Genomic DNA, 13,679 nt, shown 5'->3' with positions numbered 1-13,679 from the left:
TTATTTGTGAAATTAATTGATTCTTTTTGGTTGCTATATGGTATTAATTGTGAATTAGGAAAGTATTCTTTAGATGTGATTGAGAAAAATTATTTAATTAATGTATAACTTAATGAAATGCAATCATATTAGCTTCTACTGGCACACAGTACGTGTTTCATTACAGGAACATTAAAACAAAATTATTTTGTCTGTAAAATTACAAAAATTACTGTAATTTTTTTCCTCCATCCATTTCTATTTGGAGATAGTCCATTATTTTCACTTGAGTACCTTCCCTTTCAACACTCTTCCTTTCTTTGCAGCTAAGGAAAACAAGAAAAATAAATTTTTCTGATGATAGCATTCTTTTCAGATTCTGAAACATTGTTTTCTTCAGTTTGTTGTCTTACTCTAACATTTTTGTCTCCCAGAGGCTCACTAGTTCTAAGTATTTCCAGTTCTTATATGTGTAAATGTTGAGAAACTTGTTCTTATTATTAGGATAGTGGCTGAATGCATGGGCTCTTCAGATGGAACAGGACGGTGTAAGCGTTCAAGTTCCCTCTCTCGCACTTGTGTTATAAAAGTAACCTCACTCTTTCTTAGTTTGTTCCTCTTTAAAACACCTACTTTTAGAATTATTGTCAGAATTAAGGGAGTTAATGCATATGAAAGGCTTAGTTAGCATCAGTGTCCCACTCAGACCGTAAACTCGGCACTGTTACCTGCTGTGCTCATCATTATCAGCTCTAAAAATGCCTTGGAAATTTGGTAATAAAAGAAAGGAAGGGGGCGCCTGGGTGGCTCAGTGGGTTAAGCCGCTGCCTTCGGCTCAGGTCATGATCTCAGGGTCCTGGGATCGAGTCCCGCATCGGGCTCTCTGCTCAGCAGGGAGCCTGCTTCCTCCTCCTCTCTCTCTCTCTCTGCCTGCCTCTCTGCCTGCTTGTGATCTTTCTCTGTCAAATAAATAAATAAAATCTTTAAAAAAAAAAAAAAAAAAAAGAAAGGAAGGGAAAGATGGGAGGAGTAGGTACTGATCCTATCACCTCTTAAGTATGTCCTCCGGTCCTACCTTGTTCGGTTCTTATTCCCCAGGTCACCACCACAAGGTGATTTCTGTCCTGTCCCAGTCTTGGAATTTCTTCTGCTCCTGGCTAAATCCTTCCCACACCATTGTGTTACTGGCTCACCTCTCTGCCTTTACCCCCTTGCTCCATCTGCTGCAGCACTTGAGTTCCCTCTCCTCTGCACCTGCTTCGTCCTATCTTTTTCCCTCAGGTCCAAATCTAGTTATTTATTCTCTTTCCTTCCTTCTACTCTTCCCCTGAAGAACTCACATGTGCTCATAACGTCAACCTTTCATGGATGGTCCCTAATCATCCCTCCTACGTCAATGTGTGTGCTAGTCACCGACTGTAACTTTGGGATAATGACCATTAGGAAATACCCAGCAGCATGGAATCATGGATTTTTGAGAGGCAGCAGAACTCTAGCATGACCTGGTTCAGCCCATTGAAATTAGATGAAATCGCTTGGTTTAAAAGATATACTTTAGGACATGGTTTCCAAATTAGTATCAAAAATCAAACCTGCCTAACACTTTACATTGTGTGAGTGTTTTATTTACATTGACTCTTCTTATCATCACATCATCTCAGTGATGGGGATCAGGCAAGTATTCTTATCCTCAACTAATATGAGCACTAGAAAGATTTATAACTTTCACAGGATCATATTTCTGGTAAGTGAATAAATGTGATTTAAATCTGCTGCCTCTAATTTCAGTGTAGTTTTTCCACGTGAGCACCAGATAATTCACTTTTTTGTTGCCCTGTTGAGATGCCATTAAAGTAGGTAAAGCATGCCTCACTAATTATTTGTAATTTTATATTTCCTTTGTGTTTCTTTGTAAGAGTTAATGGTGCCTCTGACTAAATGTCATTTCTCTGCAGTGTTATACTGTCCTAGTTTCCAACACACTTATAAACACATCAGTTTAAATGGAATATTTTTTGAACAAATATATTCATTTTAAAAATAAATTTTTTAGGGGTGCGTGGGTGGCTCAGTCAGTTAAGCATCTGACTCGATTTGGGCTCAGGTCATGATCTCAGGCTCAGGAGATGGAGGGTTGGGCTCCACACTGGGTGTGGCACCTGCTTAAGATTCCCTCTCTCCTCTCTCTGCCCCTCCTCTCTCTCTCTCTGTTTCCACCTCATACACAGCAGACTTTTTAAGGGTAAAGTAACTTTTTAAGGAAAAAGGACTACTCAGATTTTTTATTAAACCTAAGTATATTTCAGCTTCAAGTGCTAACTGGGAAAGTGTAGATCTGAAGGACATCAGAGGATAAAAGGGTTTGGGGATGAAACATCCCATAAAACAGAGGAAAGAACACTTTACAAAGAAGTGAAAGATAAGAGTTCTGCTTTCATCAGCTTTCTTGATAAGCTGTTGCTCATGTTTTTCCTTTAGCAGTGGAAGTTAGGACCTATATGCTGGATCCATATTATGGGGATAGCCTTACAGCATATGAGTTCTAATTTGTTTTAGCTACACACAATAGATACAGTCGTGGACAGATTTAGGGAGATGAACCTCCATGTAGATATATATTAGAAGTGTATAACTGTATATTTCCTTTTCTTACCTTAATTTAGAATATAGAGAATTCGTCTCTGGTGACATTTTGTCTGCTGGCTGCCTTGGACAATTTACCTAAAGAATACATAGAATCCTGTCATTGTATTCTGTTAACTCTCTCATGACCATAATAGTCTTGTCCCTTTGGAATTTTAGTAATAATTCGACGGTCTAAATAAAACATTTGTGAAATAACTATAAAATAAATAATTAAATCTGCATATAATTTGGTTCAAAACCATCCAGAAAGTTTGGATTATATAAGTCATTTCCACGTCTGGGTATCATGGCCAAAACTTTTGTGGATTTCATTTTGAATGGGAAAAGCATGCACTTTGCAGAAATAACTTAGCCACTTTACTTCTTGCTTATATTATTTCTTCCACCAACTCAGTAAGATTAAACCAATATGATTGTTTTAAAGATGATTGCCAACTACTATGTTATGTCGGGGACCGCCTCCGGCCGGGAAAGTCCCCGCCATTACAAGATGGTGCTTGGCTCACTGCCAGCAAAATATGCTGCAAGTAAACAAGGAACTTTCTGGTGAAGCTTGCCTAAAGGAGGACATAGTCATTGGCTGTTTTAAATTTAATCAGCATAGTAACAGGTAAATCAGCTGTTTTCTCATTGGCTCTCCCCATTGTTTGGCCCCTTATTGGTCACCTTGTTCACTGATTGGTCATGTAAACATATATAAGTGTGTAGACTAGTGGAAATAAAGAGAGAGAAGATACATCTGAACCGGGGCTTCTTGTCGTCCTTGCGGGTCGAGGGCGACAATGTTAGATTTATTATACCCCTGGAAAATATATTTATTAGCAGTCACATATGTGTTTAAAGCTCTCGCACTCATTTTTTTTTTCAGACCCTACAGGGAAGTGTTTATTTTGAATCTTTTCCTTTACAATAATTAATCTAGGTAGAGTTACGATAGTTATGGGCTGGGTGCCCAGAACAGCTCGGGAATAACCGGGAGCGACACAGCACGCAGGGGCGGGTATGTGTGCCTGCGCATGCGCACACCCGCCTGCAGGCTTTTCTGTATAATTTTTCATGGGAAGCTAGCTCAGCCCATTCTCAGTTTTCTGAAACACTGAGTGGACCCTAGAGTATTATGATTTTCTATTTGCCGTGAAACTTATAAAAAATAAAAAAGGAATATACATTAACTATACATACAAGGTATGACTTCAGATAAATGTTTACTAACAACACTAAGATAATCAGCTTTCAAATGTTTAAGATTTCAATGTTCTCAAAATTTGCAGTCTTTCTATAGCAGATGGGGAGAGAGTGGTAGAACATACTACTCCTAGACCTATATCCTGGCCCTGCCGAACTATTTTTTATATATTTATATACACACACACATATATGTATATGTATGGGTTTTGATGTTCTTTGTTTAAGTTCAATCATCTGTATAAAAAAGCTAACTGATGGGGCACCTCGGTGGCTCAGTAGGTTAAGCCTCTGCCTTTGGCTCAGGTAATGATCTCACAGTTCTGAGATCGAGCCCAACATCGGGCTCTCTGCTCAGGAGAGAGCCTGCTTCCTCCTCCTCTTTCTCTCTCTGCCTGCCTCTCTGCCTACTTGTGATCTCTGTCAAATAAATAAATAAAATACAAAAAAAAAAAAAAAACCCAAAAACCCTAACTGATGAGGTTGATAATGCAGGTTTTTTTCTGCTGACTTTAGTAACTGAGTAATCAGTCATCCACTTCAACTAACAAATACATAAAATGTCTATCTCCAAGGCTCATACCAATCAGTTATTCACTTTAACTACTGAAAACTGACATGCATTTGTTTTACTATTATAATTTCTCCATACTAGACACAGTGCTAAGCACTCAAAATACATTGCTTTAGTTAATCTTTACAGCCACCCTCTGATATGGGCACCTCTGTTTTAACAGTGAGAAACTGAGCTGCCAGGAAGTTCAGTAACTTTCTGAGACACAGGGCAATTGACAAAATCGGTATTAGAATGCATTTGTTGGACTCCAAAGCGCATGGATGTACCCACCATATTTTCCTGCTGTAGGCTATTTCTCCTACCCTAATCTGTCTGTAAGACAGCTCAGATGATACCTACTTACTGCTTATAATTGTCATTATTTTTCAAGGACTTTGAAGTTTCCAATTATCTTATCCATTTATGTATGTTTCATTGGATTCCACTGAAGACTGTATTAGAGTAAGTTAGGGAAAAGCTATTTCTTTATAGTCTAAGTCAAAATTATTTTGAGCTCAAAAGCACAATGTGTCCATAATAAATGTTGAATCTGCATGGTCAAAACTCATTTAGATGACAAAGTATGTGGTTATAAGGTGAATAAAACCTTATTTTTTTCTTTTTCAATTCTAAATAATTGCTAATGCTTCATCAAATAATTGAATTTACAAGTTCTTTATGTAATCCTTAATGGCACAGACAAAAAGGCAACAGTTTTAGAGGATGGTTAGGCTAGAAGTGTGGGCATATTTTTTCATTATTATACTTTAACTGTGAGCATATTTTTCATTATTATTCTTTCTTGAATTATTGAGAAACAATGATTTTTTTTTTACTTCAAGTTATATAATCTTCTAGGACAAAGAAAAGTACCTAGTTGGGTTAGTCAAAGTATTCTGTAAAGTATTTAGAATAATTTTCCTGTTTGCATAGAGAAGTATGTGGTACTCAGAAGTTGGTATTATCATCTAGTTTGCTATTTACTGTTATATATCATTAAGCATGCCTAAGCGTAAACTAATAATTTGCATGAAAATTTATTTCAAAAAGCATAGCAATTCATTAATTAACATGGTAGATAATACTTGAGCCCCTCATCCTTTGAGTTTGTTTTATTGCTGTTCTGTATTATACAGTTTCCAAAAATTTACAGCCAAGGAAATAAACTTGAAGGAATTGTAGTTAATTGAAGAAACCTATTGTTGGTGAACCAAGCACATCCTAGAATATAGAAATATACTTCTGTTTTGTACTTAATTAAAACATGTGGTTGTCATTTAAACTTTTAATTAAGACAGTACTCACAAACTTGAATGCGAATGTAGCTTTTTACAAAAACACCAAAATATTAATGTGAACTAATAAGAGTAAAAAAAGAAGAAAAAGATTATTCCCTTAGGGAGAAGTTGTGGTGTTTGGCATTTATTATATCTTAAAATGCTCTTTGGTTATATTCAATAATAAATTCCCTTATTTATTTTCATATTACTCTCTGTTTTAATTTTGCTTTAGAAATATAACATTTAGGGATGTTTTAAAGCTAACGTTAAGAAAAAAATTTTAAATGGATATTTTCTTTTTTTTTTTAATGGATATTTTCTACTGAAAGTAGCATAGTCATAAATGCCACATTGCTGTAAAACAGTTTTGAAAAAATAGTTATCAGAATTGCTTTTCAATGATGAATTTTTAAGTTAATGTGTATTTTTTTTTAAGATTTTATTTATTTATTGGACAGACAGAGATCACAAGTAGGCGGAGAGGCAGGCAGAGAGAGGAGGAAGCAGGCTCCCTACTGAGCAGAGAGCCCGACGGGGGGCTCCATCCCAGGACCCTGGGATCATGACCTGAGCCGAAGGCAGAGGCTTTAACCCACTGAGCCACCCAGGCGCCCCGAGTTAATGTGTATTTTAGATAAGAGAAGTAAATGTAGGAATGCCTAAATCAGACATGCATGCACACATACCTCACATTAACACACATGCAGATTCATACAATATACAGCAACACATCACAAGACTTTGCTGCTTTTGCATTTGGAAAAAGGCCAGAGAGAGCAACTAAAAGGTTTAATGTATGGCCCGGTGTATTGCCTAGGCATAATCTCCCTATATTTATATTTATGGTATACAGTTATAACTGAAGATTTTGTGGATAGCATCTGGCAATAAGTAAAATTCAACTCATGAAACATAAAAAGAGAAGGACTTTGTTAGAACCCTGTGACCGGTCCTGTGCTGGAAGTTGTTTTTAACATTGTTAAAAATACAAAATTTCCTTTGCTTTCCAGAACTTGTTCTTCCTCTAGAAGTTTGTCCACAATTCCTTAAAGTTTCATATGGAATATTTCCTGCCTTGGATATAGATTCTTTCTTCCGGGGTCATTGAGCTCCCAGAAGTCATTTCAATCATGGTAATATGAGTGGGTTGATTAAAGAATCAGATCTGAAAGTAACATAATAAATGCATATATTCTAAGATGTACATTTTTTTCACATTTAAGCTTACCTTCAATTGGGATGTGTCGTACAATGAATGGCATGGTAGTGATATTTTTTTTCCTATTTATTTAAAGGGGATATATAAAATAATTCATCTTAAAATTGATGGTGGCTTAGATGTAAAGATAGATGGTAACTTACCGTCTTTGCCATCTTTATGGTCACCCCGTGCCTAGAGAACGCCTTTCATTGTCACTCCGTTTGAAACCTCAGGGGTTGTACCTTACAATAAATTTCCTTAGCTTGATCAGCGTGAGTGAAGTGAGTTTAGTGCAGAATGATATAAATGATAGTACTTCTTACATCAAAATCCTTATACTTTGAACAGACACTTTATCAAGTGGCTGAGCAAACACAGCAGCTTTTGAAGTATTTGAAGAGCCATTGAATTTAAGAGTCTTCATGCCTTCACTCTTCTCTAATCTTATTAGTGCAGGTCTTCAGAACATGGCTCTTTCTTGGTTCAGATTTAAGGACATAGATTATGCAATAATGCTTAAAACTTCTTATCTATTTCAACCTGTTGATAGATATATCAAATACTTAGGAAGCTCTTGAATTTAAAATGAGAAGAAATCATAATATTTTTAAATGACATTCGAATGGATAAGGACCTATTTGATCTCTTTTATAGAGAAAAAGTCTTCATAAAATAATTTCATCATTCTATCATTTTTTTCCTACTGTATTTTCCCAAATTGAGTGAGGTAAACTTTTTGGTCCAATATTTTGTATTCACCAATAAAATGACCAAATGAACCTAATGAACAAGAGTCGGTCTTGAACAAATACAATAAATGTCAGATATTCAGACTCCATAAGGAATGTTAAGAATTCAGCCTTTTAACATCAATTTTTTAAATTTAACGAGATCAGTCATTTAGATGAATATCACTTTATCTGCTTTTAAAATTTTTATTTCTCTCATGCTGTATTCATTCTGGCCTCTTTATCGTTAAGAATCTCAACTTCAGAATTAAACAAGAAACTGTTTATGAAAAGATTTTGCCTGATTCTCTGTGTAAACTAGGTACCCAGGTATAGAGAGTGGGGTAATTAGGTTACATTGGACTGGTGTGTACATCCCAGCTCCACCTCTAAACCAGATGTGTGTCTTTAGGCAGACATACTCTCCCCTTCTTCTGTCTCCCCACATTGTGCATTGGTGTCCTTACTTTTCCATCCAAAAATCTCATGGATGTATCTGTGCCTCTCCATTCATAATGTCCGAGGTTAACCATACTACTCTCCGTGGACTTCTAAGACTCCCGACTGTTCTCTCTGACCTGGTCTTTTCTTTGTCCATCTCATTCTACCCCTAACCTCCAGGTTAATTTTCTTGATTGTCATACTCTTTCTCACCAATCTTCAACATTCTGTACTTAATTACCAAAAATCTTAACAGCCTAGCCCAGCCTTCAAAACTCTTTATAGACAGTCAATCCTACCTTTTCTCCTTGACTCCCTCTCCCACTGCATATTCCTTTCTGCTTTATTTATAGACATTCAGGTGCATGTGTTATCTTTCCTTACACCTGTAAGTTGTAAGTAAACTAAGGCCATATCTTAGTCATTTTTTTTTATCTTGCACAGTGCCTTATACATTTTGTGTACTTAGTAAGTGAGTGGGGAAGTAAAGATAACTTACTTTACTTTCCTATAATACAAAAATATAAGATATGGAATTAGACCTTCCTTGGTGAATCAGAATTGTCCTAAATGTTTCAAAGATGTATTGAGAACCTTTTATGAAAAGACATTCTGTTAAGTGTGGGGAGGTAGCTATGAATGAAAGAAAGCCTTTTGAGGTATCTTGCTAGATTTATTCTACCTGCTACAGAATTGGAAACCATAAAAAATAATTTGAAATAAGTATAAATCGGTTCAGAGTTGTATTTTCAGAGGGATATTCTTTAGTGAAAGATGGGGGTTTACAGGGATTTTGGTGCTGTTTGGGTGCCCTGTGTGTGTGTGTGTGTGTGTGTGTGTGTGTGTGCGCACATGATAAAGAAGGAATAAGGGAATGCCTGAATGAGAGACCGGAAATCAGTAAATCAATCCAGGTACTCAAATAACCGTTTTAAAATTGTTTGTTCTAAGCAGTGTCCCTAAAAGATGGGTTTTCTAATGCTCAAATAATAATATGGTAATTCATAATTATAAGGCTCTTCCATAATCATTACTTTTAATCTAGTGCTTTAAGTTATTGTAATTTCTGGAACTCAAGAGTTGCTTTTATATTGTATTTCCTGGGTAATGTAGACACAGGGCTAAGTAATTCCAAAAGTGTCCACAGCTGAATTTATTCTTTAAATTATAGATCAGAGAAATAGGTCCAAACTGATGTTTTAAAATTTTCGTTATGGCTCTTTAAGCTTTTGCTTTATGACTACAAATTACATGTATTAAGTGAGTAGATTCCAACCATTTTAAGTGTGATGATCCCTTTCAGTGTCAAAAACAAATGGATTCTTTTATAACAATTGTTCTTTCAGTATTCTTGATTGAAAAAATATATAGACAAAACCTTACTCTAAATCTTGTGATTTTTGAAATAAATCTGCATTTTGTTAATCAAAAAAGATGAACATTATCTAAAATACAGTATCAGATGTGTATAATAACATAGGCTTCAGACAATGCCTGATGCAAATATAGATTCCCAGTCCCTTGTAATAACATAATTACTCATTCAGTGAAATCTTTTTAATAACAGCTACCCACAGTGAATATCAACCCACAGGTTGGGAAATTTTGATGAGATATTTGCTTTCTTCAGACACTACTACCAATTATCTGTGATCTTAACTATTAATTTAATAATTGATACTCTATTTCAGAAGTTTTTAAAGTATTCTAGGACATCAGTCTCTAACCTGTACTCATTTTTGTTCCTGTTTTTGCTTTTTGAAGACGTGTACAAGCATTTAATGAACTAGGATGAAGAACAAAAGCTAAACTTTAGTTGTACTAGTTCCCTTCATTCCACAAGGCTTCGTTTCTTTACGGTGTCCCCAGTTATTTATTTTCACTACCTGTGTTTTGCCATTAAATGATTTCAAATGATCAAGTCATTTTCAGCTATATTGAGTGACTTTAGAATCTGCCTGTGCCCAGTAGTCATCTTTTGAATCTCAATCAATCTTTCTCTCTGTCTCTTTCTTGTTAAACACTAACATTCTGATTATCAGTTTGAATTTGAGTCAAAGCAGACTGACCTAGATTGAATGAAATGGAGCCATTCCCCTCCCCCACCAAAAGTTCCTTTAGCAAGTTTGACTGTATCTGTACCCAGAGAGAGGTTACCTGGGCATGAACATGATGTTATTATTGGTCACCACATCTACTTTTAACGTGATACTTTTTAATGAAAATATACAAGCACTTCTGAATTAAGGGTTTGTATACCAGAGAAAGAAAACACAAAGCACTTAAATCTCTTTGCATCCCTCCTTAGGCTAGAAGAAAGTTAAGATTTCCATTTCTACTGATGTACGTTTACTTAAGGAATTTTGTATTGTCATGTCTAGACATTTAGACCATAATAAACTTGAACATAATAGCCATAGCTTTTATTTTGTTGTAAATACAGTAATAAAATATATTTCATAATTCACCCAAAAAACTGGATGGTAAATTATAGCAGACCTCATGAATGCAACATGAATCTGTGTGTAACATGAATAGACAGTATGTTTTCATGATCTTGTTTGTTAGTAGCAGAAGGAGGCCTGCTTAGGTCTGCACACTTCAGACCATACATGGACACTTGGTTCACTTCTGTGTTCCTCACTTTGATAACCAGGATCCAGAAAACTGGAATGAAGTTGGAGTTGAGAAAGGAGTAAAAAGCCATTTCAAATGAGAAATTCTTAAAGGTCCCGGGATTACATTTAGTATGTATTTAGTAATAGGTATAGAGGACACTGGGAGATAGCATAACTATTATTAAATATATGAAAGGTTACTATATTTTGAATTTTCCTTTATAGCTTTAACAGGTTGAAAAGTCCCAAGAAGTCAAATTTCTGCTCACTGCAGAGCTGAATTTCTAATGAATGGGATGGGTGGTAGTAAGAGAAAAGTAAATTCTCTGTTAATAGGTATAATCGGTCCTAGGTTGGATGATCATGTGATAATCTGTGATAGGATAACAAGGACCCATGAGTATGTGGACCAGAGTCTCAAATACCCCCTTTCAAACATGAGTATCTCTGAAATATTCGAAAAGAAATGGGTGTGTAACACAAATCAGGATTTAACAGTGTTCAGAATACTCCCTTTTAAATTACTATCTCAGAAGATATTTTATAATGTCTCATTTCACTCCTGAACCGTTGTGATTCCTTAAGAGCTGTACATTCAAAATTGTGCTGGATACAGATGCAGCTGAATACGGAGGACATCAGAGATTGGACCACAATACTGATTTTTTTTCTGAAGATTTTAAACATAATGAGCGTCCCTGTTCTCTTTTGGTAAGTAAGGTCTTTAAGATCTATTCATTGCATATTCATTTAATCCTTTATTTTTAAAGCGGTGTTTTTGTCCAAAGAAACAACTTCATGTAAGTGGCATGTAAAAAAAACGAAACGAAACAAAAAAAAAAAAAAAAAAGGGTGGGGTTGATAGAAAAGAAGTGAGCTGAAATATTCAGAGGCGGTGTGTGTGGTGCTGGGCTGAATTTGCTTTTGGAAAACTGATAGTAACAGGTATTTGGTGGACAATTGGGAAAGTTGGTCTATCACTAGGAATAAAAAATATTCCTCAAAAAATAAGGAGAAGGCATTTTTTCTATTTTTATGCAACACTTTTCTTCCTTTCTGTTCTTGCTTTCTGTATAATCTTTTACATCCAGCAGATTTCTACATTATTGACTGTCTAATGAAGTTTAATTTAAAACACCTTAAGAGGGTCTATAAAAATCTATTGCTTTTCTTTCCTGCAGTCAAAGACTGAATTCATTCCACTTACAGAATTTTCTGATCTCCTCATATCACTGAGAAAAACATTAAATCATATAACTAATTTTTACTCTGTGTTAATACGTACAAAAGGATATTGCTTTAAACTACAAGGCTTCAATTCTTTTTTTTTTTTAACTCTTCTTTTTTTTTTTAAGGTTTATTTATTTATTTATCTGACAGAGATCACAGGTAGGCAGAGAGGTAGGCAGAGAGAGAGAGAGAGAGAGAGAGAGAGGAAGCAGGCTCCCTGCTGAGCAGAGATCCCGATGCGGGGCTTGATCCCAGGACCCTGAGATCATGACCTGAGCCGAAGGCAGAGGCTTTAACCCACTGAGCCACCCAGGCACCCAAGGCTTCAATTTTTTTTAAACTGTAGGATCTAGAAACTCTCCAGATTTAGAGGAAGACTTGTTTAGTTTATGTCCAGATAGTAAGCTCAGATCCATATATCTACGTTATGTTTTTTTTTTCCTTTTCCTGACTAGTCCTATACCCACCCACCCCCGCTGCCCCTCCCTCTTCTCATTCACATTCTCATTTTCTCATCCTCTTCCTCTTCCATCACTCTGCTTCCCATGCACATTTTTTCATCATGGGAGGTCTTAGATGAAGATTTGTTTCACTTTTATGAGGCCAGAATGTATCTAACAAATGTATAGATAGTTTTATCACAGCTGTTAAATTCTCTCTTTTCCAAAAATATAAGTATAAGTCAAAGGGGAGAATCTGTAAGGGACGCCTGGTTCCCCGATTTTTCTACCATATTCCCACCTCTTAAAGTGGCGCAAGTATATCATTTTGTAAATCACCGTATTGCCTATGGAATCAGCTTTCCCAAGACAGTGGCATAAAATAAGTGAGAAGAGCAGAGATAAGCAGGATTGAGTTGTGGATTATAGGCTCTGAGGAAAGTGTAATGGCCACAGGAGACATGAAGGTTATTCTAACAGTATGTGTGTGTATATACTTGGTGATGATAATAACACATGTTTATGTAGCTTTAGATACAGATGTAAATAGATATGCATTTTTAAGAGGGTGGCCTGGGTGGCTCAGTGGGTTAAACCTTCTGCCTTTGGCTCAGGTCATGGTCCCAGGGTCCTGGGATCAAGCCCCACATCGGGCTCTCTGCTCAGCGGGGAGCCTGCTTCCTCCACTCCTCTCTCTCTCCCTGCCTGCCTCTCTGCTTCCTTGTTAATCTCTGTCAAATAAATAAATAAAATCTTTTTAAAAAATAAAATGATTAAGAGGGAAGGTTTCACGGTGCTATCAGATTTTATCCACAAAGAATAATTGTTGTAGTTTGTCGGAACATTCAGTTTTGCCATGTAAAGTTGATAAGAATAGTTTCTAAAATGAATTTTATTTTTTAATATTGTTTGAGAGAGAGAGAGAACACACAAGTAGGGGTGAGGGGCAGAGAGGGGGTAGAGAGAATCTCAAGCTAACTCTGCACTGAGTGGGGAGCACGAACCGGGCTAAGTCTCACAACTCTGAGATCATGACCTGAGCAGAAATCAAGAGTCAGACACTCCAAACTGAGCCACCCAGGCGCCCCGTGAAATGAATTTTTAAAATTATCTTAGGAGACACCTGCGTATCTCAGTCAGTTAAGCATCTGACTCTTGATTCTGGCTCAGGTCATGATCTCGGGTCCTGAGATTGAACCCTGTGTCCAGTTCCAGGCTCAGTCCAGCTCCCACTCTCTCTCTCCCTCTCCCTGCTTGTGTGCTCTGTTTCTCTAAATGAAAACATAAAATCTTTTTTAAAAAATTATCTTAAAGTTCTGCAATCACCGCTGAGAGATTAAGGAAGACCGTTCAGCTTGCGAGGAATGGAAGGGAA

The 13,679-nt window shown here is 36.4% G+C and overlaps 1 protein-coding gene across 1 annotated transcript in view; it reads left to right on the top strand.

Moving 5' to 3' along the window:
• GBE1 (1,4-alpha-glucan branching enzyme 1) overlaps positions 1–13,679 on the top strand; it is a 270,179-nt gene that overhangs the window by 249,172 nt on the left and 7,328 nt on the right. Inside the window, exon 15 of the mRNA XM_044251151.1 lies at positions 11,228–11,345. Within this exon, the coding sequence (XP_044107086.1) occupies positions 11,228–11,345 (118 nt within the window). The remainder of the gene's footprint in view (positions 1–11,227; positions 11,346–13,679) is intronic.

This window comes from Neovison vison, chromosome 6, assembly GCF_020171115.1.
Source record: "Neovison vison isolate M4711 chromosome 6, ASM_NN_V1, whole genome shotgun sequence".
In the NCBI taxonomy this organism is placed as follows: Eukaryota; Metazoa; Chordata; class Mammalia; order Carnivora; family Mustelidae; genus Neogale; species Neogale vison.
This window is presented reverse-complemented; position numbering and strand designations above follow the sequence as displayed.